The sequence below is a fragment of the Colletotrichum phormii genome, assembly GCF_030913505.1.
Source record: "Colletotrichum phormii strain CBS 102054 chromosome Unknown BDP81scaffold_2, whole genome shotgun sequence".
NCBI classification, from domain to species: domain Eukaryota; kingdom Fungi; phylum Ascomycota; class Sordariomycetes; order Glomerellales; family Glomerellaceae; genus Colletotrichum; species Colletotrichum phormii.
In genome coordinates, this window is record NW_026851444.1 from 616,987 (window position 1) to 644,754 (window position 27,768).

Genomic DNA, 27,768 nt, shown 5'->3' on the forward strand with positions numbered 1-27,768 from the left:
CGCTCAACCGCAATCGAACAACCATCAGTTCCGAATCCGTCAACGCTAGCTCGTCAAAAAAGCTCCGGCATACAGATACATAGCGTGCTGCTAAAGTATCCAGCGAGAGCCCGCCTTTCGAGCTTCGCACCTCTTCTTGTGTCACCCTGTTCATGTCGCGGACCACAGTCATGTCCTTTCTCCCACCAGGTGTCGCCGATGGTCGTCTTCATGGTTTCGAGTTCACGTTTGAGGCAATTCCCGACAAGTCATCCCTGCACGACAGCCACATTGAAGTTGACGTACGTTTTGACTTGGACCCCTTATTTTATCTTTTAAAAACTAGGTCTACTGTTCGTCCGATGTCACTAACAAACTCCACCAGCCCGATCCTCATGAGGGGTAATGCCTGCCAACGCGGACTACTTTAGCTTCATCTACACTGACTAACAACCCTTCATGCAGGGAGACTGAATCACTACCCGACGACGTCGAGTGTTTTCCCAGACATTTCGGCAGGACGTATCATGCATACCGAGCAGGCTGTGAGTATTCAATGCTTTCCCCCCCTCGGCTCTTATCCGGGAAACTCACACAATTTTATACAGCCTATGTCTTCCCCAACGACCCTGCAGAGCAGGAGCGTTTAGACCTTCAATCGCTTGCCCTCACAGAACTGTTCAGCGGCAGGTTACACTTCGCCCCGATCGCCGTCGAGGGAACTCCTAAACGAATCCTTGATGTCGGCACAGGAACGGGCGCCTGGGCTATGGATATGGGAGATGTATACCCGGAAGCCAAGATAGTCGGTATCGACCTGTCACCGATCCAGAGCAACGCCGTTCCACCAAACGTCCACTTTTATATCGAAGACGCGTGAGTTTGTGACTTGAACCAGACACGACTCCCCGTAAACACCCGTTCTGACTCTACCGGCAGCGCACAATCGTGGCAATGGGAGGACCCCTTCGACTACATCCACACCCGCGTCCTGCTCGGCTCCTTTGGCGACTTCAAAAACGAAGTCATACAGCAAGCGTTCGACTCCCTCCGCCCAGGCGGCTGGCTAGAGTCCCAGGATTTCAACCTCGAGGCCACGAGCGACGACGACACACTCGCGCCCGACTCCCCTTTGTCTCGTTGGGTAGACGACATGAACCTCGCTAGTGAGATGATCGGGCGCCCCTTATCTAGAGCACACATGCTGCGAGAGTGGTATGAGGAGGTGGGCTTCGTCGACGTCCACCAGCACGTCTTCAAGATCCCGATCAACGGCTGGGCCAAGCACCCCAGGCACAAGCACGTCGGAAGGCTTTGGGAGCAGAATTTCTTGGACGGCCTGAGCGGCTTCAGCATGGCCCTCTTTACGCAGGTGTTGGAACGGCAGCAGGAAGAGGTGCAGGTGAGTCTTTCTCTCGAAAGGCAGATTCAATGATGGACAAAGTTTTCTGACCCGCTGTTTATGGCGTAGGTATCTCTGGTCGATGTCCGCAGAGACATCTCCAACATGCAAATACACGCTTATCAGCACGTCTGGGTTGTATGGGGTCGCAAACCATACCCGGATGAAGCTGTTCCTGCGCAAAGTCCGCCAGAGGACAAGGACATGACCGACTGAAACGAACTACATGATCTAACGAACTCTCTAATAGATGGGGCGTTCTCTACATATGGCGAAGCCTGAGTCTTATCATTTTCTTCTTCTTTTTTTTCTTTTCTTTTTTTCCACGACAAATTTGTCAAAAGACGACTTAGACTGGGCCGTGCTTCCAGCGAGGAACACCGAAAAGCGTGCAACAAGACGCCAAAGAAACTCGTCACGACGTTTAAGGTGCATCCAGGTATGCGAGAGAACCCAAAGGCGATGCGAATCAACGTTTTCAGCGGCGCACCGTGGGCCCGTACGATCATGACTTTAGAAACATATTGCATAGCACAGAAAGATACCATGACTTGTTCTTCCAACCTCTCCCAAGCTGTTAACCTGCTTTCCAATTCCCTTCATATTTTTCTTTGTCTTATTTACTCCTTCTTAATCAACCACTCCAGCCCTCGCGCCTTTCCCTCGCCCACCAACTCACCCAACTTCTCCCGCGTCAAAAAATTCTGATCACACGGCTCCCACCCGGGCACGGCGACCTCGGTGATCAGCAGCCCCTCACTCGACGACGACGCGTCCTCGTCCCCGTCCTCGTCCGGCAACACGAAGCTGGCCTTGTAATCGCCCCCCTCGACAGTCCACTGCGACCTCTCGCCCGCAGCGACGTTACCGCCCACGACGAAACTCTCGACGCCGCCGTCCGGGTGGAGGACGACGTAGCGGCCGCGGCCGCGGTGGAGAGAGTGCGTTATGCGCGAGCGGTTGCGGTGGAAGTGGCCTATGGGCGAGGACGGGGTGAGGTAGTAGAATATCGCGGACGAGAGGGCGCGTCTCTGATGCTCGGCCGTCGGCGGAGGGCAGTCTGGGTCGTTGTTGGAGGGTGCTGCCTCGTCTGAGGCGGGCGTTGCTGGAAACGGGGAGGGGATCGAGGTCGGGGCGCGGTCTGTCTCTCTGTAGAAGCCGCCTTCGTAGTGACGGTGGAGGGAGAGGGCCGATACGATCTTTGCGGTGGAGGGGGGATCGTGAGGGGTGGGTAGGGCTGAGGGGGATAGGTGGGAGAGATCTGGGAGAGGGATGGAGCCCATTGTTGATGTTACGAGGTTGTTACTGATCAGAGACTTTGGAATGTGAGATCTATGAGAAAACAAGACTCAAGACAGACTATTCTAAGGCTTCTCGAATAAAGCAGAACAAGGTTGATGCTGAATTCTAGAAATAAACCATCATCAAAATATCTCAGGCCATTGAGAAGTTCTTTCTAAGCATGAGGGAATTGGCCCCATAAGCTGACAGTCGAAGCTACTGACCCTAGTCGGGAGCCGGGATGCTTGATCACAAGAAGCGGATGAAGGGCCCATTCTAGCAGGTCAGCAATTAGAGCAATCCTCACGATAACTACCCGTAGGATAAGAAGCAGCCAACCATGTGTACTGCGTCAATCACAAAACCAAGCCAATGATAATTCACAAGTCGTCATGCCCCAGTAAGGACTCTAGCTTGAGACGGGGTGTTAACAGAGGATGGCATCTGCAGAAGTTTCATGGTGTCGATGATGGGCTGAAAAACGGATATAGTTACACATAATGCTCAGACTTGTCAAGACTTTGCGAGACAGTTGGATGCTTACAACTTACAAATCCAAAAGTCCAAAGTTGACGGGATTGTAATCCTTGTTGACGACATACCCTAACCTGGCGGGGACGCTGAAGAATTGAGCCCGCTGTGGCTGGTGTGGATTTCCAACGCCACACCTCTTATCGTTATCGCCGTCATCGCCGTCATAAGCTCTTTCCCAGAAGTCCGAGATGATGACAGCATCAACGAAGCTCTCGACATCGCACAATCTCACGCTCGAAACCCGCTCGCTGCAGCCGTGTTCGCCCTCAAAACTACATCAAGGCACTTGCGCCGATACAGCGACAGAACTACCAGCCTCCGGTCTAGCCCGCTCTTCCGGCGCGAGCCCTTGCGCCCGCAGCCATGCTCCCCCTCCGCGCCGTCCTGCGGCCGCCGGCCTTCCGCGCCGCGCCCCGTCACATCGCCGGCCTTTCTCTCCCCACACGACGACGAGTCCGAATCCCTCCATTCCCGATAATACGAAGCAGCTTCCCGTCACAAAACCAATACCCCCGACTCTTCTCCCAGACGATCCGGCGCCCGATCTGGGGGAGGGGGCACGACGGCTACGACCCCAACAACCCCGCTCATCGCGAAGTCCTCAGAGAACACAACCTCCGGACCGCCCGACCGCTCATGACGGTCGGCGACATCGGGCGCTTCTTCAGGTCCCGCACCTTTGCCGGCACAGCCGTCCTCGCCGTCCTCGCGGGCATCGCCTTTGTATACTTCAACATCCAGACCGTCCCCGTCTCGGGCCGCAAGCGCTTCAACTGCTACTCCGAGGCCCAGGTCGAGAGCATGTCGAGCCAACAGGAAAAACGCGTCATCTACGAGGTCGAGTCCCAGGGCGGCCGGTTCCTCCCCTCGTGGGACCCGCGCGTGCGGATGGTCCAGCGCGTCATGCGCCGGCTGATCCCCGTGTCCGGGCTCGAGGACCAGGAGTGGGAGGTGAGGGTGATTGACGACCCGAGCACCCTCAACGCGTTCGTGCTCCCCGGCGGCAAGGTCTTTGTGTACAGCGGCATCCTGCGCCTGACGCGCACCGAGGACGGGTTGGCCGCGGTGCTGGGCCACGAGATTGCGCATAACCTCGCGCAGCACAACGGCGAGCGCTGGACGCAGGCAATCGGGCCCAATATCCTCCTCTACAGCATCATGATCTTGACTGGCATTTACCCGGGGGCCATTGTCCTCACGCAGTGGCTGGGCCGCGGGGTCATGGACCTCATGTTCACGCGGCCGATGGGGAGGATGCAGGAGAGCGAAGCGGACTATATTGGGCTGATGCTCATGGCGGAGGCGTGTTACGACCCGCGCGAGGCAATGGCGTTTTGGAAGCGCATGGACGTGGCAACGAAGCAGGCGCATGTAGAGGAGATTCCAGAGTTTTTGAGCACGCATCCGTCGGTATGTTTTATCCCCCTTTATCTCGACCTCTACTTTTCTTTTGGGCCGCAAGCTTTCCGTCTCCATGTTGGCCATTACTAACAGCTCAACATTAGAACGAGCATCGAATCGAGGATTACCAGAAGTGGATGCCCAAAGCCATTGACAAGTTCGAGGCAAGCGACTGCAAGGGAACCGCCGGCTTCGCCAACATGTTTAGACGGGCGCTGGATCGAGGCAGCATGATTGTAGAATTTTAGAATAGGTTCCCCTGCCATGGACATGTGAGCACGCTTACGTAGCTAGCTAGCTAGGTGTTTTTAGCGTTGGGGTTTGGACGGGATGGGCCAAGTTTATGATGCTCCCTTGGATTTGCTTAACTATACTCGCTTCTCTTTTCCGAGAACTCCCCTAAACACTGTACTAACAACGCCGCTCATCATGCTCGTAGATGCGTGCATGTATAAAGAGGAAGAAGATCCCCGTACCATGTTCTCTACTTTGACGATTGAGGAGGGTGTTTGAATCCCACGTGCCTGGTCAACCCCAGCATTACCCCGGACATCCTTGACAAACGGGAAGTATCCGTACTTCGTAATTAGATTAAGCCTAGAACAAAACACACACACCCAAAAGTCCAGCATTACTACTCCGTAGCATTGCTAGGTATCCAAGGGTGGTACAAGGTCCAGCGGAGCCTCGGATCTTTCACAGCTGTGCCGATGAGAAATGCGAGTCTCGTGATTTGCTCCCGCATTTTGCTACTCCAGTCTCCAGGTTTTTACTCCCGTGCTCCCCCCCCCTCCTTAGTGCCGGCGGAGTTCGACCACCCCCAATCAGCAGCGGACGAATCGAATGACGTCGCCCCGTTCGCGCCTAGATGAGCCGAGGTAAGTTTGACTCGAAAGTGAGACGACCACAACCACGCGCACCCAGCACCGCACGTTACCTACCTGGACTCCCGGACCGGTGAGTGCAGTGCATTACCGCTGCGACGACACCGAATAAACGCCAGCCCAACCCCCCGTTGCCTCTCCCGTTTCCATCGTTTCCTTCTCGAACCTCAACTTCCTCCCATCAACCTGACCACGAATCTCACCAAACAACTCACATCCAACAACTATAATACTACCAGTAACCTTCGGCTTACAATAACGCACTCTACCGAACCCCTCACGGAAAACAACACCCGACCTTCTCAACCCTTTCAAAACACCGCCAAAATGTCCAAGACGTTCACCACCCAAGAGGTCGCCCAGCACAAGACTGACAAGGACATGTGGCTCATTGTCGAGAACGGCGTCTACGACATCACAGGTACGGCAGTCACTCACCCCCCTTCCTCACCATTGCTCCATTCTGTTCGGTTCTACGTCAATACTCCTCTCACTTTGCCTCTCTCACTTTACTCTCATCACCAAACCAGCCCTTCTCTTCCTCATCCCAACCGTGATGCTGACACCCCCCCTACCTTAGCCTTCCAATCAGAGCACCCCGGCGGTGAAAAGATCCTCAAGCGCTTCGCCGGCAAGAACGCGACAAAGGTGTTTTGGAAGTACCACAACGAAAAGGTGCTCGAAAAGTACGGCGGCAAGCTCAAGATTGGCACAGTCGCCGAGAGCGCAAAGTTGTAAAATCTCTCCTTGTTCACTTTCGGGTCTGTTTATTGTAACTGGTTTCTTTGTACTTTCAGCATCTATTTGTTTTTAAATCTTCTTTCGTGGCGCCATGGGGACTTATCTTTTGGAAACCAACGGCTCTTCCTGATTTACCTTGGGGCATTTGTCAGGTTGTGGGTTCAACTGGTTCGGGGAGAGTCAAAATTGTCGGGATGAGGACCGCGGAACCTCTGCGTCCTGGGGCGTCCCAGACACCATTTTTGGTTCTGGAGGGCAATGCGATCCGACCTCACGATGAATGACGACACCCTTGATTTCCCGCAACCTACGGGACGGCATGAGAACGTATGAACGGCGTGAAGGAGAGTCTCAATGGCTATGCCGCGACGCATTGGCGAAAGACGGTAGACGTAGACATCTAAAACGGCTTTGAAGCCAGGTGCGCGCGCCAGAATAGACGTTTATTTCCCACATTCCAAGAATCTTCCCACAAACTCCCTGATCTTGTTCTCGAACCGTTTAATCATTAGATATATCTTCGTAAAACTATATGCAATCGCCAAGCAGCATGGCTGGAGAATATTATCGTGCAAAGCCCTCTTTCGCCTAATCACAAGCCAGGAGGACTCCAAGCGTGGGAGCCAAGAAGAGCGAGCGCACATTGCCCCAGGCTGGCCCCATTTTGCACTCCCCTTCTTTTTCCCAAGGGCAGCTCTCTGTCTGTGTCTAGATTTTTGTATCATTCGTTGGATCGCAGTCTTCTTTTCCTGTGCGTCCGTCCCCACCTGGTCTATAGCCAACCTCTCCCAAACCAAAAGACAATTATCGGCCGTCTTCCGTCTCAGCTCTCCCTCCTGCTCTCTCTCCCCTCCGCGCTCCTATTTTCCAAGCCATAGAGGGTATACTGCAATTCGTGTCGTGCGTTATACAAACGGAACAAAGAGAAAATGTGGTTGAAATGAGCATGAGCCCAAATGCTCATGCGATGCCGTCGTTTCAAATTGGGGTTTCGTCTTTCTAGACTGGAAAGATAGGAAAAAAGAGGTTCGTTGATGCTCGTGGCTGGTCCCCTGATCAGTACCCGCCGATGAGAGAATCATCATATCGATCGGGGGTGCCCGATCTGCTGCCGTTGGCGCTGTCGCTGCTCGAGAAGTAGCTCTGGTCGATGCGGAAGATCCAGTCCATCTTGTCTCGCTCGCTACGTGCAGCGAACAGCCAAGTGTTGTCCGTGCCGTAAATCGCAAAAACACCAGCTTGCAGTCGCTCACTCAGCCTCTGCAAGCCACCACCAGGTCCATTGGCTGCGCCTCCTGTTCCGGTGCCTGTCCAAATGGTTGAGATGACACGTCCAGAAGCAGTTCGTCGATGGCTCGGACGGAATTCTTCTACGCTGCCGTTGGTCTGTGAGCCCGTGTCATCGTCGTCACCAGATAAGAGCCCGATAACGCCAGGCTGGCTGTCGACGCGTGAGTTTCGCAGGCTGACGATGGCCACTTCATCCCCATCAGTGACAGAATGGATGTGCAGGTATGGCCGTCGCAGTTCCACAAATCTTTTGACCCATCTCGTGGAGCTGCTGTTAGGAATCAACAGGTAGCCACCCTTGAGCACCTTGGGGTTCTTCGGAACTCGAATAATTGTTGGGATCAGGCTCGGCGGAGCGGAAGCCTCCGGTGCAGAGCCGTCCGTCGGCGGATCAGTGTTTGTTGGGCTGAGAATCTGCAGCAGCGGATCAGGGTACTTTTTCCAGAGCTTGATGCATTTCTCAAGGATCTGCTTCTCTCGCTCGGGCATCTCTGGTTCTTGAGATGCTTGCACTGCCGCAGTCTCCTCCTCTGGTTGCGGCGTTTCTTGCCCGTCTCCGTTGAGAAGTTCGTCGTCCTCTGGCACCTGCGAGCTTTCCGGTGTGTCATTCAACAGATCGTCATCGTCGTTTTGATACGTGGGTTGGGGCGGCAGGTCTTCTTCTGGTGTCTCCTCTTCCGCTGCCTTCAACTTTGGCTCTGGCAGACCAATCTTCTTGAGGAGGGTCTGCACTGCTCCGATTTCCGCAATCCGCTTCCTCTTCTTACGAGAAAGAATGAAGTCGCTGACTAAGGAGACTCCACGAGGGGTCCAGGTTGTGAGCTGCTCTTCTCCCTTAACATAGTCATGCTGGCTGCTCATCCGCCATAAGTCGCCTATTCTCTTGATAGGAGCTGGTCGCATCGACAGCGTAAATATGGCGCTTGTTGCATGAACGAAACGGACGCTTTGCCACAGCGAGGAGAACATTGACGTCTGCCGTATCCATGATCTTGACATGATCTGGCAGCAGACATGCATTGCGAACTTCATCGGCTCCGCGAACTTGCTGGAGCTGATCTCCCAAGCTACCGTCATCTGAACACGGTACTTATCCGCGGTGACTCTATCCAGGAGCAGGGAGTTGTGCAAGCTCGAATCCCATTGGCCGGTCAGCGTGATGCTTCGAGTACCGTTGGCATTATCACGGAAGGCTGGCTTGTTGGCAAGCTTGAGGGTGATGGTAGGTGACGTTGAGGTCATGTCTGGCGACTTTCCTGACTGATCGAGAAGCTGAACCTTACCCACCCTCAAGTTCATCGCGTCGTCCCAGGGCAGAGCATCTCCAGAACTGTGCGTGATGTTGATGGCAATGCGGCGTTGGAGCCCTTGGTGAAGTTGGAAAGTACCACCGTCCATCTCACTCGTTTGTGCTACTTCAACGGGTGCGTACTCTCCCTCCTCGTTCAATTCGAGAATCTGTATCCTTGACAATACGTCGTGCTTCTCTTCAGTGAAAAATTGTGACTCGGCGATGCGCGCTCCTTTGCCTTTGCCTCTGGACAATGGTACAGCATCACGCATGTCGTCCCAGCTCAGCAATTTGTCCAGGTGCATTGCTGAAACTTTGGCGAAAATGGCTGCTCTGAGGGTGACGGTTGGCGGACTGAAAAGAGGAACGCTCATGCTATGCACGCTCTCAAAGCGTATGGGTCCTTCGTCAAAATCCTTGACCCACTGCGTGGTGGTGATGCCGTCTTCCTCCGAGACACCAGGGATGAATAATTGAGCGTGAACCTCCGTACCCTCTCTTTCGGCAAACCCGACCATGTCGTGCATCACAACATTGAATTTCAGCGTGTTGGAGGGTGCTCTGGCGTGCGATGGCTCCAGTGAAAGCTTGATCATGCCAATGGCATGGGATGTATGTGGGGAGAGAATATCCAGGGCGAAGTCTTGAACCCTGCTTTCAAAGACAGCCTTCAGTGGAACGTCGACCTCTCCTACAAGCGTATACTGCGGCATGCAAGTCTCGATGAACGGGTTGTCAAGACTCAGATGCTGAGCATACTCTGGTTGGTCAAGATATTGGTGCATTTGTCGCATTTGCCTGACCCGGTCGTGCAGCTTCTCCAGACTCCAAAGATGCACAACGCAATTCTTGTAGTCGACGACACGCACGCCGATGCATGGTTTTTGTGTTTCTTCGAGGGGGATATCGTCTCCTTCGCCAGTCAACCCATTCAAAACCATGTCGTAGGTAGAGCAGAGGGAATGGCCGAGGTCCACGACGGTGAATTGGAAGACCACACCCTCATCAAGCTCGTTGCTCATGATCTGCGCTTCCTTCAAAGTTGAGGCGTGCTGCAACACTGCTTCAGCCATTCGCACGTAGCGTCTAGTCCGCCACAGCTTGACGACTTGCTTCGCAGTCTCGATTTCTTCATCGGAGAGCTTGGGGTTCGCCTTTGGCCTCTTCAAGGGGTCCATTTTCTCGAGCTTCTCTTCGAATTGGCGACGTTGAACTTCCAGCTGTTGTTGCATATCCTCCTTGAGTGACTGCAAGGTCTCTTCCATCCTGACCTTTTCCTTCTTGATCTCCTCCACTTCAACGTTGGCCGCTTCAGCTGTCTTAAGCTGGTCTTGGTACTCCTCTTTCTGTCGGTCAAGCTGGGATTGCATCTCTTCTCGCACTTCCCTCAACTTGTCGTCTACTTCACCCTGCTTCGGGGTTGAAGGCATAGTGAGGGCGGTATCGAGAGAGAAGTTGTCAATTGTGCCAGTTGACATGTACTTTTCTCGAATCGGATATGAGGTGACAGACTCCGTGTCATCATCCCCATCACGGACATTGACACGCTCAGCACGCGCCCTTTGAATCCCTTCGAATAGGGCATTGAGCTCCTCGTCAGTGAGACTAGCCAGATTTTGATTCGGGCCCAGTATAGCTTCTGCTGCTTCTCGTCTTGCGAACATGAAGTCATTGTCACGTCCAGCACGAAACGGTATCGGAGAGTCAGGCCGACTGTCGCCAAAATCTGAACCAGCTTTACTCCAGTTTCGTTCGTGTCCTGGTCGCGGGCTGACTGCCGGCGTCGGCATACTTTTTTCGAAGTTCTGCAACTGGCTGGCTGTCACAGACTGACGCAACAGGTTCTTGTCTGCTCTTTCCTTCTGGGCCTCCATAGGGTGATTGAAGCGGAAAATATGGAAGTCACCCAAAATGACACGATAACCGGAGTGCAGCTGTTTAGGCTCCTCGATCCGTTTGCCGTTGACCATGACAGACGCGCCCTCTTTCGGAATGACCATCACAGTACCGTCGGGTAGGTTTTCGAAAGCGCAATGGTCATGCATGATGCGAGTTCCGTTAAGACGAATGTTTGCTTGGTTGTCAGCATTGGTGTCCATATTTCCAACCGTGGTCAACCCTGGCTTGAGGTTGTACACAAGACACTCGGCAAGTAGCGGATCGTCTGAAAGATTGACCAAATGGGGCATCTTCTTTGGTGTGGAAAGTCCGATGAAGCCCTTTTCGATGCTGATACCGAGTTCTTCGAGCGCGGCCTCTCGTTCCTTGTGGATCTCCTCCGTCTTTTGCAACTTTTGCTCCCAAGTCTGATTGAGATCTGTCAACAGCTTTTCACTCTGATTTAGCTGCTCTGCAATCTCGGCTTTTGAAACTTTCTTCACGGCGCCGTCACCAGATGTGATCGACACGAATTGCTGTTCCAGAGGAGTGCCTTCCGGGTAGACCTCTTCTGACGTGATAGTACCACCGGCAGCTCCTCCTGCCGCGCCTGCTCCACCGCCTCCTCCTCCTAGTTGGCCTCTCAGCAGGGCAAGCTCCTCCTTGAGTTCTCTAATCATACGGGCGTTGGCATCTTCGTTGACGACGGCGTGGTTCTTGATTCTCTTGGCGGAATCGGCGTATCGCAGTGTACTGAGAGTTTCGTCATAGTTGATGTCTGCTGGACTGATGGCTGCAATCATAGCTGTCATACTGTTTCCACCTAATGAGTCTTTGAGCAGCCATGTGAGAACACTGTCTCGATACGGGACTTGTCCACCGGGGCCCTTCTTCTTTTTCCCCACGGAAATATCCGCCAAGGCTGAGATAACTCGGCCCAAGGAAGACAGTGATCTGTTGATCTCTGCACCTTCCTTTAGTCGAGCACCCGTAGCACCAGTTGATGTGGCTCTTTCTGAACCAGCCAAATCAACCAGACTAATTTTGGCGACCTTCTCCATTTCCATCCTTGTGTCAGGATCGAATCTTTTCTGAGTGAGCATCAAGGTGAAAACCGCGTGACTTCGACTTGACGTCTCGTTCATGTTTGTTGCGGCGACAGTTCTGGCCTTGTTTCCCTCGTCCATCAGGTGTTCAATCTCCTGGAAGCTGCCAACGACCAGCTTCGCCAAGTCTTCGACATACGGACCGGTCGACGGGTGCTCTCGGACCTTGAGGTTTCCTTTCGTTGCCGGGTTCAATAGATCTCGTACTCGTTCGTTGTAAATTTCGAGGTATGAGACTTCGACCGTACACCGCAGGTGCTTGTCCTCCTGCAGGGCTGAGATCCTCTTAAACATATCTTGGCAAATCATTGGGATGATACCAACTTCCTTGCCATATCCCATCATTGAATACGACTTTCCTGAGCCAGTTTGGCCATAGGCGAAGATACAGTTGTTATAACCGCCAAAGGCGTTCTCGAGAAGGGGCTGACCAAGGTCGTCAAACAGATTGTCCTGGCCGGCGTAGTGGTTGTCCTTGCGATCAAAGGACCAGTATGATCTGTCGAAGGCGAACACTTTCTGGCCGGCATCCTTTGCGTTCTTCGCGTGAGCATCGGACGGTGGGGCGAGGACGGTCTGGTTGTCTTTCATCTCGATGATACATTTTGAGCCACGGTCGATCTCTGTGTAGCGATTAGCATTACGGACAACCGCAGATTTCCCTCTACGCGCCCCATCGAGGGGGACGTGGAGGATATCACCACTTTTGAGCCGTACCTCTGCTGTTGAATGGTCTCACTCTCACCACCACCTTAATGTTTCCACCACCCGCGGGAGGCATCTTTGCGACTGGTTTGGGGGCACCCTGCCGCCCGAATTCAAGGCAGAGGTTGCCAGTTGTACGGATGGCAGGCTGTCAGCCACAGCCTACTTGTTGATATCGTCCAAACAAACGTCGGCCACCCTTTCCGACCAAACGGCGGTAAGGCTCACGTCGTCAACGTATGGACTGCTCTCGGTGTTGACAGCACTCTTGTGAACTGCCACTAGATCATCATCCGAGCGTCGAAGGGGGCGGACGGTCTCGGTGGGCGAAACCGGGGGATCGTCAATCGGGATTCTTTCGATTTCGATGGCCCAGTACTTCCAAGCCGGGCTGTTGGAATGACGCAGCTACAGCTACAGGCCCCGCAAACAATGCCGTTGCGTCCGATGACGGACAGCAGTCTTCCGGTCGTCGCTGGAGCGTACTTTCGCACAAATTCAGAATCGTTTCGGCGTGGTAGGGTCGTGATCGCGTAGCACAGAAAGGGGATCTGTCGTTGAGCAGGATGCGAAATGAAGGGTACGGAGTACTTCGATGTCAACAAATTTCGGAAAGGACGCGGTCGCGCACCGCATGACGGTCCTCTGCAGGGAAGTGATTGGGCCGGAAATTAGCTTTGGTCAGGGTCACTTCACGTGCCAATCCGCTCAGCGGGGTGACCACTGACAACCACCACCCGTGGCGCAGTGCCACCTTTCAGTGTTTGGTTTGGTGAGGTGCGCCAGTCGCAGATGACTAAGCCCTGTGATCCATGGCCCCGGCACGCGTTCCTTAACCTCCTCCTACCAGACATTAATACCTGGTATTAATTCGAAAGAAAGCCAACATCATTCTTCAACATGTTGTTTGCGCATCCATCTTCCGCTGCCTTATTCATACTTCTCAATCGCAGGATATTGCAGTAGGTACTCACTCTTACGCGCCCATACCTAGATCCACATCCCCCCCCCCCGCCTTTCATGTCTACTTTGACAAGTGTTTAAAGTTACAGCAACGCTCAGCCGCTGAAACAATCGATGAACTCAAGAACGCAAGTGCCTCGGGCAATTTCTCAACATCTGCATACGGATCTCGTCTTAGCATGTCTTCTCATTGGCGCCAGTAATGTGTTGCTGCGGCGGAGCCATTCTCGCGTCGATCTGACCAGCCACTCCGTTTGGCTGCCTTGAACACTCACATGCTGTCATATTCAGCTCCCAGCATCTGCGTACCTGCATCCGTACCGTCTTTCGCCTGGCACAAGTTCATCCCATTCTGCGGTACCATCACCCGGCCAATCCCTGTCAAGTCAACAAACAGAACGCGGTTGCACACAGCAGAATCGTGTTGATTACGAACTAGAATTCTTTAACGCGAAGAATAGCGGGCGGGTATCGGCAGGATCGCACATCTTATATGCGGGGTCGTCTTGATGATCTTAAGATCGCCTTAACCGCTTTTACACGCCAGCATATGTCACTCAACCGTAGCCTGTCGTCCCAAGTGTCACTCGACCAAAGCAAAATGCGAACAAGTGTTCATCCAATCAACTTACAAGATCCAACATCGAATTGGGTGTCTACCAAGAGAACATTCGCGGCCGCATACATACACTTTTACTGGATCTCTGCAATTCAGTTCACACATCACGCCAACCGCATTGGTATTTCGTATAATCTACGATTTTGCAAGAACGAAGCCGCGTCGTCGGTTTAATCACCATCGCTGCGAGCCGAACCGGGCTCTACTCGCCACAAGGGAAGCGGATAGTCACCCAATATCGGGATAATCAATCGAGTCTTCATCTCTTGATGGCCTCTTCGTTTCTAGTTTCATTTCATCGAACAGAGCGAACACAGCTGAAGTGGCGTCCTACATGACGTAGCACCTTGGCACGCCACTCTTGATCATCAACGGCATATTGGACTATTTCGACCAACACGCTCCCATTGAAACTGACCCATTACCTACTCCGTACACCATGCACAAATCAGCACAAGTTGATGAACTAGTATGAGCTACTGGTATGCGACGTTATTCCCAAGTTAGGCAGGTCGGGGGAGCTTACCCTGCGAAGGGAGACCCTTTATATCTGCGACAACTAACGAGCCCCCGAGATGGAGCACATCCCCTTTCCCCGGGTGTCGAAACAAAACTCCGAAAATAACCTTCGAGACAAGTCTTTTGCAGCCCCCCATCCGATGCTTGAACCTGCATATTCGGCGACATCCCCCGGTATACGAAGGCGCGGGCAATAAGGCCCTGCCTTGATCCCTCACCCGACAGCCAGCCCCCAAAGAGCCAAGGGCCCAAACCACTATGGATCTGCAAAACAACCAACGAAGTGTCAGCCTTGGGTGGCTCTGAAGGAGGAGAATTTTGTCATCATCCTCCACCCATCTGGAACGAGATATATCTACGCGAATGCACAAAAGACTGCAAACAGCCCCTTCCCCACTAACCTTGTACCAAAAACCCCTTCTAGAACCCCTTCTTCCCTCGTGTCGCCCCGTCTCAGAAGCTCGAGATCCCTTCCTCAACTCGAGCCGGCGCACCGGATGGAACGTCCGGGAGGTGACGGAGCCACAAACACACAGAGTCACAGACAGGCGCGCTGCGCTTCATCAACTCGGACCCGGGCGACTCAAGGCCCGGTTCATCAAGAAACGGCCCCAGTGTTCCAGAACAAGCTTGTCGAAGTTCTGCTTCCCCCCCACATGCCCGCCAACTTGGCCAACACTATCCGTAACACTAACACCGAAGAACCTCACCATGGAAAGCCACAATCAAAAATCGCAACCCTGCCTTGGCCGCAACAGCTCCCCATCATCTCTGCCACCTCGCGCGGGTGGCGGATACTCCGGCCATCTTTCTGTGACTCACAGCTGCTTAGAACATAGTCCCTTGGAAGCGGATTGGGATCCTGGGAAGGCCAAGTCAGCCACACGCTGCACAGCTCCGCCTTCAGTCTGCCAGAACGCGACCCGGTTCGCATGCGCGCCCACCTTGACGAGAATTGCGGCAAACGAGGAACGCGAAAAAGAAGAAAAGAGGACGTTGGTGGCTTCCAACGCTAGCGTTTCGCGGCTTTCCTCTAGGCTCTAGGCAAGTTTCTTCCCTCACCACGGGCAACGAACTAGAGCCGAACGGCGATCGTCGTGACTTTAGTAAGACGCTTGCCCCCTGACTAGAACATTTCTTCAGCCTGTCAGCCTGTCACTAGCGAATCGACATGGGTGTGTTCCGAAGTTTCCCCCCTCCAGCCTCCAAGGTCGCTGGCAGACATCAAATGCCTCCGGTTCATCCGTGCCGGATCCGGGCGCGACGCCGTCACTCACGTTCTTTTCTTTTTCCTTTCTCGCGAAGAAAATCCCGGGTGCAAGCCACCGAACGGGGGCCAACTCAAGATACCTTGCCGTTTTATTCGACTACTGGCACTGACAAAGTAACGGTTCTCAAACGGCGCGTGCGCCTCCCCGAAGCGGGCTGCGGGCTCGCCGTCTCGCCCGTTTTGCACGCGGCGCATTTCGAATCGCCACCCCCGGATTGTGTGTGAACGGAGGCTTTTGTATCACCACACGTTGCAGCGATGACGTTCTGTGCCGTCATATCATGTTAGGTGAAGACAAGAGGATGGCCGTCCAGAACGTAACTGAAGCTAGCCGCAACTTCAGACAATTCAACCAAGCCGCCCCTTTCAAAGGGTTCGTATCCATACAGCGGTCGGAAAACAGCACCTTATCCAGTCACAATCCTTTTGCAGGTGCCTGCTTGAGGATCGGCAGAGCACCACCGTAGTAGCCGCAAGGTTGCTCTTACAGACAAGACTTAATTAAACCTGAAGAGGCACTGGGGCGCACTACCACAGTGCCCCCCAGCAGCGCAGCATCGCAACATGAATGACGAGATAAACATGAACCGAAAACCTAGCTGATATACCCGCTGCTTGGCCAATCGTAGCGGGCAGCCCGCAACCTAACTCTCTTTCACGCCCTGGTGCCAGATATCTATCTAGGCTGAGGTGGGAGGGGTTCCTCTCCACAACCAGTGGCTGCTCAACTACGCCAATCATCAACCCCCAACGTGCCAGACCTAAGGAAAATGGTTACACGCGTGGGCGCGCACCATCCCGTTCCCGTCGCGCTCTGAACCTTCAACGTCCTCATGGCTCTGGGTTCGCCAGACTCAACCCGTATCGCGGCGCCGGAAGACGACTCATGACAAAGTCGCACCCGCCCCACCAAACCCGCAGATCACCGTTGGGCGTGCTACAACTCTACCTTTGCTGCGATCATCGTCATTTCTGGGGGGGGGCTCTATATATACGGATTGTACGGATACAGTCGCACACTTGGCTGTCACGCTGTATTTCAAGTATATATCCCTCCCCCGACGCTGTAGCATTCGATGCCCCAAGGGCACAGCGTCGCGACACACATAGCACACCGCCCACATACGCATAGTCTGCAAAACGGTAGCCAAACGGACGCAACGCCCAAACTCTATACGGACAGATACACAGTAAATTGCCCGATAGTGACTCCATCATCCGTCATCGGAAGCGACGTCAGTCCTGCGTAATTGGTGGTGCTCCAAACTCTACTTTCCGGTGAACGTTCCGTTTCCCTAATTACCTTCTTGACCCGCCTGAAGTGTCGTCGGTGGAAGCCAGTCAAGATAAGGTGCGCCTCATCATGTAAGTCATAAGGTTTAGTGTGCCAAAGTTAGGAAACTTTGCTTTTGGAGGGTCCCTGGAGAGCCCCATGTGGATACACTGGAGGAGCTTCAGCTTTGTTGAAGAACACCATTTCGAACGGAAAAAGAAAAAGTAAGATATTTGAGGACAGGGGAGCTGGAAACCCTGTTGGAGTGATTTACTCATGAGGCTCGTCACGGAATCACATTCGATGTATTGCAGAATTGATGACAGTGGGTATTTGGAGGAAATTTGTGTCTTTTGATTGTCGCTTCTTCCCGTAGGAAGGGACTTTGCGGTTCAGATGGCACACTGCGGCCACTGACCATGATGATCTAGCTTACAAGGTTGCACAGAACCGGTATTGTAACATAAAAAGAAATGGCTGTCTGTCCACACCGGGACCAAGACATTTTCCTACAAGAAAAGGATAGCGCCGCCAACACCCAGTAGATGACCATGCATACATATATGACTCTGCTATAGGGAAACGATAATGTGATGAAGGGAAGGTGGTAATGTGGCGCCGGCCAATAAGATGAAACAAACTACTAATAGAACAGAAGAAAAGGAGCGTCGCGGACGGGTATCAAGTTGGTAATGATAATGTAGCAAAGAGAAAAAGCGCTTCTCGGGAAAGGAAGGTAATGGGTCAGCCGTGAAGTCGTTTGAGACGTAGGGAGCGTAAGCGTTAAATGAATAACGGTTTCGAAACAGAACAAAAATTGAGATGAAATGGGATGTAGTATAGTTGCTGCTGCCGTATCGGACAACAGAGATGGGGTTAGAGCTGAGGCTGGGCTGGCTCTTAGCCTCGGAAGACGGCACTAGTGAGGAAGATGGCTTCGCCGTCTGCCGGGCTATCCTTGGCTGGAGGGGAAGGCGCGCGAGGAGACGGGATGGTGTCCTTGGCATCGGTGGGCTTCTCATTTGCGAGCCCACTGAGAGCCTCATGGCTACGTGCCCGATGGATCTCCTTCTGCTCGTCATCCGACAAGGCCGCAGTGGCCTCAGTCTGGTTTGCCGCGGCGCTCATCTTGGTGATTTCATTCTCCACATCGGCCAGAAGAGCGTACACGTCGCTGTCGGCGTAGATGCGGATGCTTTCCATGCCGGTGCGACGATGACTGAAGGAAGAGACGTGCTTATCGACAGAGGCAACGGGGCACTCCTCGATCACGGGTTGCTCAACGATGGTGCTGGGGACCTGGGCAACGACCCGTTGTGGTGAAGGGGAGCTGCTGGCAGCGTGCGAAGAGAAGGAGTTCTTGGTGGGGCTTCGAGGAGGAGTGGAGATGTTTCCAACACCCACTGGTGGAGGCGGGCGGATGCCCATGGCGAGTTGCAATGACTCGCTCGCGGCCGTCGCGGCGGGAGTGGGGAGGGTAGCTGCAGCAGCGACGTGTTCCAGAAGCTTTTGGCGTACCCGTGTGCGACGGTTCTCAGCCTGTTCCAGCTTGTTCACCCAGTCGTCGATTGACGTATCGAGCTCAGCGAGAGCTTCCTCTTGCTTAAGCATCGAGTCTGTGCTGAACCTAGCCGTACGAGGAGAACGGAGGTATTGGCAGATACGAGAGTGCAGATTGCGCCGACCAGCTCGCAGAGAGTTGTAGGTACGGCGGAGATATTCGGTGCGCTCATCGAGCTGACGGAGTTCCTGAATAAGGTGTTAGTTTCTACTCTCAAAATGATGCAAAGAATGACCCTTACCCTTGAAAGGAGCTCCACATCCTCCTTCCTCAGCACCTCAAATCGTGAAGCCTGTCCGAAAGCCTGCTTTTGCAGAGCTGCCAGTTCGTCTTGCTCAATCTGGCTGGGTGCCTCGCCGGCTCGCCATCCAGTAGGAAGCTCTTCAAACGCCCGGCGTTCAGCGCTCTTGTTCCTTGTTGAGCAGCTTCGCTTGGGGAGAAGACCGTTGTTAGTTCGTGATTCACTTCGCTTCCTCGGCCGCCCACGGTCCATAATGCTGCCTGACTCGGACTGGCCCCTTCTGTGGCTGTGAACAAACGGCCTTTGAGTGCCATCGGTACTAGGTGACGCAAAGTTATCGCTCTTGAGCTGGACGGGAGTGGATGCGTCTTGGCTGTAGTTCATCTCCCAAGGCTTCGTCGAGCCACGTTCCTCCATGGGAGCAGACACGGGAGTTGTGGCGGACATAAAAGTTGGGCAGGCGGATAAGGGAGTCGTGAGGGCTGTAGAGGCGGTCAAAGGCGTATACGGAGTTCGAGCAAGTGACCTAGGCGAATCGTCGGCGCGGGCGGAGTACTGAGAAGAGTCTTGACCAGTGCTGCCGGATCGCATGCGGTTGTGGGAGATTTGTCTGGCAAGACGCGGTACGTTGCCGATGTGAGTGGGAATGACGAGAGGCGCCAGTTGCTTCGGCGAGGCGGGTTGGCGGGGAGTCTGGCTCTCAGAGGTGGATCGTTGGTGTCGGTCCGGTGAGCGGGCAGGAGTGGTGCAACCAGATCTATCGGCGTCGGCTGCGGCTATCGATGAGACGGATCCGTTCGACTTGTGCTGCTTAATGTGATGTCCTGGTGCGCTAATAGATCTCTCGTGAAGCGGTGGGCGTCCCGGAATAGTAGCTATATCTTATCAGTTTTGTGTTGCTTGAAGCTGGGAGGCAAGTACTTACGTGAATCCATGGGAACCTCTTGGACCGTTGTCATGGGGCCCAGTTCAGGAATGCTCACTTTGCGCCGTCTGATGAGATTGTGTTCCTTGATGCGCAGCCGAAGTGAGCCACTGCTGCTGCAGGGCTTCTCGGTCTTGTCGTTCTGTCCCATGGCGAGGGCGAAGGCTTGCTCGGGGTCGAGGCTCTTATTCGGTGGCCGTTGCTGGCGATCCTTTGGGAAGAGCTGATACTTGCGGGTATCCGGATGGTGCATCCTCCACACAAAGGGCTTGTGATTTGTTGATGATGATGGTGGACCTTGTGATGTCTGAGAGAATCCCAAGACTTGGTCAGCTAAAGAATAACTCATAGGTAGAGAGGACGTGTAGGTAGTTGGAATAAAAGAGCGATGTCCATACCGAGTCCATTGGGGGTAGTGGGGAGGGCGGCTTCGCTATATACGGCGGGTTGGCAGAATCGCCTTCATCGAGCATACAGCTTGCGATATGAGCCATTGAGACTTGAGAGAAAGGAGACAGGGTTCTGAGGGTGAGGGATAGATGACAGCTGGTACAGGTCAGGAGTAGATCTGGCACAGCTATAGCCAAGGACAGGGAAGCTATAGGTCCCACGCTATAGTAAAACAATGGCGCCTTGGACGAAGAAGTCGAGCAGTGAGGCTATATATGTCTTATGCAGTGGAGAGGAACCCGACTGGAGAAGAGGGGGGAAAAAGCTCGACTTGAACTTGACAATGGGGGCCCCCTTCGGTTGCTTCAATATGCAGGTCGGTCTGTCTTCTGACAGGGAGCCTTGACTCTTTCTCGACCGGGAGGCTATGGGCCCTGGGCCTTGGGCCAGTATGGCAAGGGGGAATGCAGATGTGGGAAAGACAGACTCCAGAGAGAGAAGAGAGACCAGGGGGTGTGGGGGGGGGGGGGGGGGGGGGGGACGGCACGACTTGGGGCGAACAGGGGGGGAGGACATGGAAAACAGAAAAGTGACGGAGCTGAGTCGAGTACGGATAATAGTGAGCATCAGAGGAAGAAGACAAACCTTTGGGTATACTGAGACTAGCAAAAAAAGTTACGCTGGAAGGATGTAAGGATCGTATCAACGTAGGATACGTAGGTTGCAAAGCCTAGATATGAGAGGAGGAAGAAATAAGAACATGGAGAAGAAGACGGTACGGATACTCTACTCTGTATCAAAGGAAGGAAATGTTGTAAGAATACCGTACTCCGTACGGATAGGACCAGATAGACTATGAGAGTGCATGTGTCGGGCAACGGGGATGTCCCATGCGAAGCAGCGACCTTGGGCAGTGCGAGTGGTGTCTACACTAGCCGGGAACGTGGAGTTTTCATGTCTGCACTGCTGCAGCTGCCACTGTAGTCTGCAGCTGGAGGTTGTCTGCTGCAGGCCAGGGGGGGGGGGGGGGGGGGGGGGCAAGGGAGGCAAGCCGCAACGGGGACGACGGGTAAGGTACTATGTGTATCCGTACTGTAGGAAACAGACAGGAGAGGACATGGCGGCGGCGAGGTGTCGAGGAGTGTCCGTCCGTGATGCAGATGCAAGCACCTCGAAGTCGAAGAGACGACGAGTGGTTGAGTTTTGCTTCCAACGTGCTTCCTTGGAGCTTCTCCAGAGCAGGTTAGGACCGAAATTGCATCTTGAGACCCAGTCAGAGTCCAACGAACTGGGCGAAACACGAGGAAAGCTATGTCCGACTGCCGGACAAGAAGCAAGATTAGGAATAGGGCAGTAGGGGTGAAGAACCAGAAATGGACAAGGGCCACGCTGTAGACGAAGTGGATGGCCACAAGCCCAAGACGGAGACGAACAAGAGGAGAAGAATGAAGAGTGGGTGTGGAACAGTGGAAGAGGGACGTCACGCTAGCAGGAACCTAAAGTGTAATTTGTGTTGTGCGTGGGAGACTGAGAGCCACGAGAAGGACTGTCTTCATAAAGCTCGAGTGTCATGAGTGTGCGAGTGTGTTGTATTAGCGTGTGGGAGGGTGTACAAAAGTGATTAGTGCGTACGGAGTACGGTTATGAATGGAGGATGGTCGAGTGGTCGAAGTGCGAATAAGGTACAGATGTGCAGAGGAGGAAAAGATGTGCAGAGTGTGCATCTATCCGCAGTCTGTTGCGTCTGCTCTGCAACATCTGCATCTGTTTTCTGCAGCTTCCAGGTTGCATGGGTGAAAGTGGGAGGGAAGGAAGGACATTAGGACGGGGGACAAGTTGAAACGGCTTGAGCACGCCGCACAACCAGAAAGCCACACCCACGCCCACCTAATATTAGCTCGGGGTGTCAAGAGGCAGGGGCGGTCCATTGGCTGCGTGGGTGCGTGGTTGCTAAATGTTCAGAACACCGGCGAAAAAGAGAAAGAACGAGAGAGAGACCTGCGAGTACGTACCTGACTAAGAGAGGCAGGGACTCCACTTCTCGGGCTGGGGGGTCCTACTCAGGAAAATCTGGAGATTCCGGTGCCTGGGAGAACGTTAACCTGGACGGGCAGTGACGGGATCCCGGAGACCAGGGTATGTGCAGGGGAAGGAACGCAAAGATACGTACCGTGCCTGCCACGAGCCCTTGACTGCAAAGGTTTCCGTCGCCCCACTTTCGACTTGCAGCATCCACTCCAGCTGCACCTTATTCGTCCGGGATGCTCCAGCAAAAGGTAAGCGCGGTACGTACTCTGTACCCTTCCTCGACGGCGTTTGCAACGACGCACTGGCGCACATGGCATCCTTCCCCTCTTCAATGTCCCTCTCCGAGTAACCGATGCCCGTCATGCTAGTTCATATCACCGGTCTGATAACCTTTTCTTGATATTGTAGTAGTAGGAGTAGACCGGCCGGGTGGTAAGAAAAGGGTTCTCTGCTACACCAACAGCACCAGCTATACACTCTCGCCCGGAGTTGTTCACCTCGCCTCAACCTCAAGTTTCTCCTGCGGATTGCGGCTTGCGGATTGCCAGGGACTTTGCAGCACAGGACCACAGGCAAGGTAGCGTCGCCACAGCAGTGGGTAGAAAGCCACCACTTGCCACATGATGGAATCCAGGTTGTGAATGTAACGCTTCTACTAATAACCTGAAGCACTTGGACCTGTTTGTGATTGTCTGGATGTCCAACAAATTGCCGGAACAAGAGATGACCGAAAGAAAATACCCTGGAGATGTGTTTCTGACTCTACTTGGGCGTATCTCAGTTAGTCTCCGTTCAAGGGGTAACGCCTTTGACTCTTGGGATGCTCTCAGGTTGCCTCTCCTCATCTGTGCTCACGTTGTCAACTACCTTACCTTACACTTCACGAGAATAGGGGCACGTATGAGGTAGTAGCATTGAGCACATGGACACTACTGTGTAGGCTACTACGTCAGAATTGCCTCTCGAGTCTCGACTTTCCAACTTCCCTGTCTTCGAGGCCTGGACCGTTCTTGTTCTTGCTTGCAACAACATCGACCTTTCCCAACCCAGATAATACGAGTCGCACTTGCTTCTTTCAACCAGGTAGATGCCTCGCGGTTCTGGCAAGTCCCAGCGCAGAGACGCAGAGAGTGAGGGGCTAAGTTGACTTAGTTTCCTCCCATTACCTTATGCCATCCACGTAGTGCGACGGTCAGCCGTCTTCAAAGTTCAAATTCTCAACTTTGTCGGGTCTCTGTGCGAATAACATCCTTGTCACATTTGTCGTCTCTTGTCTTGCCCCTCTCTCTGCTATGGGCAATCCGCGGTACCACCACCACCAACACGAGAATCAAGAAACGCGCTAAACACCGACTCACGGCCTCACGACCAGCTTGTTTCTTCCAGAAATCTATTATCGCAATCGAACCCACCTGACTACCAATCCATGACTCTCTCCACACTCCATGTGCGTGCCCAAGCGGCGATCATCATCACGAAAACGTCCCTCTATGGATAGCAGCATTCGCTTACACGGGAACCCGCCCTTTATTTAGTGCAAACTTGACTTGCCTTCTCAACACCATCGTCAATCTCGAGTGGATGTCTGCTTCACCATCCATCCAACACAGCAACGACACAGACGTGCCCCAGGGCCACCTTGTTGTAATGTCTCATTCTGCTACCCTGGTGAGAAGTCACTCCGTCGTCTCCCTCAGGTGATGAACGGCCGTTTAAGCAAAACATTTCGGACATCTGCTACCCCCATTGTGCTTCAACCAAGCCGTATTATTGCACCCGCGCCTATCTCGGTCTCTTGACCACAGCCTCATTCTCGCTGCATTGCAGCACGCATCAGCCGCTGCGCCATTCTTTGGTTCGCACGTCCCTCTCACCGCAGCCGATGTGACCACCCGCGGAAGAACGAAACTAGCTGCTGATCGAGCCGCGAGCCGATGAACGCTGTCGTCTTATGCTATTATTTGGAGCTTGGTATAAGCGCGAGAACAGCGGAGAAAAAGTCCACACCATGGAGGACGTCTCTAGTCGCCCTTGTGATTCAGAATAGATAGTGCCTCCAGACTGGTCTGTCGGCACCGTTGCATCAAGCTATTTCTCATGTTTGACGCTGACTTTGTCCAGCAGTACACGTGGACTACCGGCAGACGCTCTGTCCTTCCCAATTTTGCCAGGCAAGGAGCGCATCTGCTAAAGAGCCTGCGTGAAGACCTCACATCATTCGCCATCATCTGCGATTCGCTGGCTGATCTGGACCGTCTCGGCACTCAAGCTCGCAGTAGTTGAAAACAACTTACCAGGATGCAGCCGCTTTTATCGGGAGGGGATGACCCAGCAATCCAATGATATGAGTCGGAGAATTTACGGTATTGGCCGAATGTCAAACTCGCACAGGCGCACAGCGGGGAGGCTTTGCATGAAGTCGCATGAATGACGACCCCAACGGACGAAGAGGATTGGACGACGAAACAAGCATATCGAGAAAACTGCCACTGGCGACGTAACGATACCGAAACTTCATCCATTATCCTCTACAGTACATCTTCAACCGCTGGTGCTGTATTCATCGCTTCGCCATGGTGAAAGACATCCAACAGCCAGACTAGCCAATGCGTTCGATTATATCGACGACGGGGCGGAAGTCCACTTGCAATCATGGCTTCGTCGACGGGAGTGTTTAGTGCTGCACTAGGTCAAAGCCTGTTCATTCGGAGACTCGGGAAGCGGCGAGTCAAACTAAGCCTTCGGTCCCGATGGCACTAACAAGAGATTGACGTTGGGGCTTTGAACTTTGACATCGACACAGGCCGTGGACAATTCCTTCGACAGAACAGACCGCTCAGCACCAATGGCTTGAAGTTTGTCCTTAGGGTACCACGAACGGTCTCAAGTCTTTCTAGATTCCGCTCGGTGGCTTCGATTCTCGGCTGCTTAAACTTCTGTCACTTGCATGGCGACATGTCACTGAGTGCCACGAACCCGCCAGCCCAGCGTCATCGACTCGGGCAACGGTACGGATAAGCACAGCTCTCCATCCGTTGAAGCAACATCGCATACCTATGGCTCTGGGTCAACGGGTCCATTCGTCTAGTCACCGGCTGTATCCTACAGTTTTTACCTCACCATCGGAAGTTGGTTTCACCTTAATTTGCCTACAACTCACACTTGGAACGCTCGCCGAATTCCAGTCGCCAAGCTTTCTTGGGTCCAGCACTATGAGCGGCCCAGCACTTGTTCCCGTCTCCACGTTCTTGACGTTAATCGTATCACCAATACTGCTCAAGGAAACAACGGCGCCTTTAGATCGCTGAAATGCCTAGGATCCTCCCGGTCTGTCAAACACGGCCAACCCCAATAACCGTTGTTCGCTATGACTCCCTTTTCCCCTTCCCTTCGTTCTTAGGCGCGGAAACAACAAGGCCTAGAGAATACGCCATGCTCAAAACGACAGCTGAGCCGGTCGCAATTGTCAAAGCGTCCCAATTACTTCATCGTTGCTCATGGCGAACGTTGATGGATCGACCACTAGCTCTTCTATATTCATCCTGGACCAGAGCAACGTGCTGACGACGTGCCCGCAGCTGACGAATACTACCGCGCATCCTGCGCACTCCTCACTACTCCGTTCGTGCTCGAGTCTGTAGCGCCCCGAGCCGTCTCGACCCAGTCGCAATCTCCGTGAAATAGTAGGCTGCGAATCTCGGCTCCGGTTATGAGTTGGCATGGGTCTCTTCAATACCTACAAGAATGATCACGCCGCTAGAAGCTGGAGTCTTGTTACTGTCCGAGCAGCCCTTGAAAGCTTTCGAATCTACTAATCCCCACGCGTCTATCCGTACGGAGTACCAAATATTCTTCGGTCTACGGATATCGACCAGGAGGTCTGGGTAGGCACGTTGGCCGGACTTCACTCCCGAGGTAAGGGGCCCCTGGTTCATCTTCCACGAGCCCAACAGCAACCTTGCCATTAAGATCAACATGGTTTCCACGTCTCTGTTTCCTCTTAGTGGCCCGAACGCCAGGTTCTGCGGCGCAGATAGGTATGATGGAGCATACGAAAGTGTGAGGAGTCAAGTGAGGTCAAACTTGACTCAAGCCATTGCGTAGGCAATTTGACGACCGCGTGCTGACGGGTAGCGGCGTCTATCCGAACAACGTGGGGTTTTGCTCAATTTACCAAGTATTCACGTATTGGGCCGCACACACGGATTTGATGTGTCTTTGAAGAAAGGAGTTCGCACTAGACGTGGGGTTTACAATCACTTCATCGCTTTTTTTCGACAATATCCATGGCCTGGTCAACTCTTGCAGACTTTGGTCTAAAAGACCTCGAAATTGAGAGCAGAGAGGCTACCACTGAGATGTCGACGGCCATCTTCATTCTACAGTAACTCGCTGCACCTTAGACAACGGTGACGGGACGTACGGATACGGACGCAGATACTCGTCCATCTCAAGACGAAGATCAAGTTGTCAAGACCTCCTCAGGCTCCTATCCTTCTATGGGACCGATGAGAACCTAGGTGGGCTGTGGATCCAGGTATCCTGGGAGGTGCAGCATACACGTCTGAAATAGGTTGATCTCCGCCCCAGGCCACTCCCCTATCCTGAGCAATTGCCAGGGCCCCTGGTTTCTTGGCCTCCCAACGAAGCTCCCCCTATCGACGAACCATCTCGACACTGGCTGCCCGAGAGATCAAAGCTCCAATTGTTCATTAATGCAGGGGGGCTTTACTCACCTTAGAAGCGGTGGCAGGACAATATCGGAGTCGACTGGGTTTACCGTTTTGCAACGAGCAGAGCGCCGGGATCGTGGATCCTGAGTGATGTCAATATCGCGCCGTTGCATTTTTAGATGGGCCGTATTGGAATATGTTCGCCTGGTTGAGGAACCTCATATCCGACAACTTAACGAGACAGATCAATATTTCATCTCGAAGCCTTGGCTTGAGGAGACAATCGCGGCTAGGACACATCATCGGTGCACTCGACACGATGCCATCAATCTTGCACCCGGTTTGGGACTTCCGCCTCTATTAGGGCCTGAGATAGCCAGCGCCAGGGCTGGTGGTCAGTGTGCGCGGACGCATCCGCGTTGAGATCGGCCGGCTACAGCCTGGTTCATGACCGTGCTGGCGCGCTGCGATGCTCCAGCGTCGTCACATTCACACGGACTGGGGCGACTTCTTACACCCCGCACTTGAGACCACCTCTGCAACGACGTCGTATTCTTCACATCGCTTATGCCGTAAACGGGTCACGAAAATCCAGCGCGAAATGAGGCATGGTGAAAATGACTGCTGTACTCTCTGGAGTCAGAACCCAGGATTCGCCATACTCATAGTCATGAGACCACGAAGCAAATCCTCAACGGAACAGCGGCAGCGGACAGAAAATGAACCGCAACGCCATGGTACAGATGTTGCAGTGCGAATGGATACTGAATTGGCGCACGGCACTCAGCCAAAATCGAGGGTTTTTAAAGTTACG

At 53.5% G+C, this 27,768-nt stretch overlaps 6 protein-coding genes across 6 annotated transcripts; 3 read left to right on the forward strand and 3 right to left on the reverse strand.

The window, feature by feature from the left end:
- Positions 1-170: 170 nt before the first annotated feature.
- BDP81DRAFT_308571 (methyltransferase) lies at positions 171-1,597 on the forward strand (the record flags this gene model as incomplete). The annotated part of the gene is made up of 6 exons (XM_060583474.1): positions 171-281; positions 365-381; positions 445-524; positions 588-855; positions 919-1,381; positions 1,451-1,597. 6 exons carry the CDS (start codon positions 171-173, stop codon positions 1,595-1,597), a joined length of 1,086 nt encoding a protein of 361 aa, XP_060450314.1.
- A 404-nt stretch (positions 1,598-2,001) lies between these two features.
- Positions 2,002-2,664, reverse strand: BDP81DRAFT_445148 (RmlC-like cupin domain-containing protein; the record flags this gene model as incomplete). The annotated part of the gene is made up of 1 exon (XM_060591914.1): positions 2,002-2,664. One exon carries the CDS (start codon positions 2,662-2,664, stop codon positions 2,002-2,004), a length of 663 nt encoding a protein of 220 aa, XP_060450315.1.
- Positions 2,665-3,409: 745 nt separating this feature from the next.
- On the forward strand, positions 3,410-5,242 carry BDP81DRAFT_415341 (peptidase family M48). Its single transcript, XM_060589448.1, has 2 exons — positions 3,410-4,606; positions 4,702-5,242. The coding sequence occupies exons 1-2, from the start codon at positions 3,560-3,562 to the stop codon at positions 4,843-4,845; spliced, it is 1,191 nt and encodes a 396-aa protein (XP_060450316.1). The 5' UTR covers positions 3,410-3,559; the 3' UTR covers positions 4,846-5,242.
- Positions 5,243-5,808: 566 nt separating this feature from the next.
- On the forward strand, positions 5,809-6,219 carry BDP81DRAFT_389415 (cytochrome b5; the record flags this gene model as incomplete). Its single annotated transcript, XM_060587250.1, has 2 exons — positions 5,809-5,902; positions 6,062-6,219. 2 exons carry the CDS (start codon positions 5,809-5,811, stop codon positions 6,217-6,219), a joined length of 252 nt encoding a protein of 83 aa, XP_060450317.1.
- Positions 6,220-7,278: 1,059 nt separating this feature from the next.
- Positions 7,279-12,568, reverse strand: BDP81DRAFT_445151 (kinesin motor domain-containing protein; the record flags this gene model as incomplete). The annotated part of the gene is made up of 2 exons (XM_060591915.1): positions 7,279-12,410; positions 12,505-12,568. 2 exons carry the CDS (start codon positions 12,566-12,568, stop codon positions 7,279-7,281), a joined length of 5,196 nt encoding a protein of 1,731 aa, XP_060450318.1.
- A 5,157-nt stretch (positions 12,569-17,725) lies between these two features.
- BDP81DRAFT_80496 (Up-regulated during septation-domain-containing protein) lies at positions 17,726-20,478 on the reverse strand. The gene is made up of 4 exons (XM_060596306.1): positions 20,262-20,478; positions 19,864-20,170; positions 18,939-19,813; positions 17,726-18,885 (listed from the first exon to the last, which is right to left on the reverse strand). The coding sequence occupies exons 1-4, from the start codon at positions 20,355-20,357 to the stop codon at positions 18,037-18,039; spliced, it is 2,127 nt and encodes a 708-aa protein (XP_060450319.1). The 5' UTR covers positions 20,358-20,478; the 3' UTR covers positions 17,726-18,036.
- Positions 20,479-27,768: the final 7,290 nt, after the last annotated feature.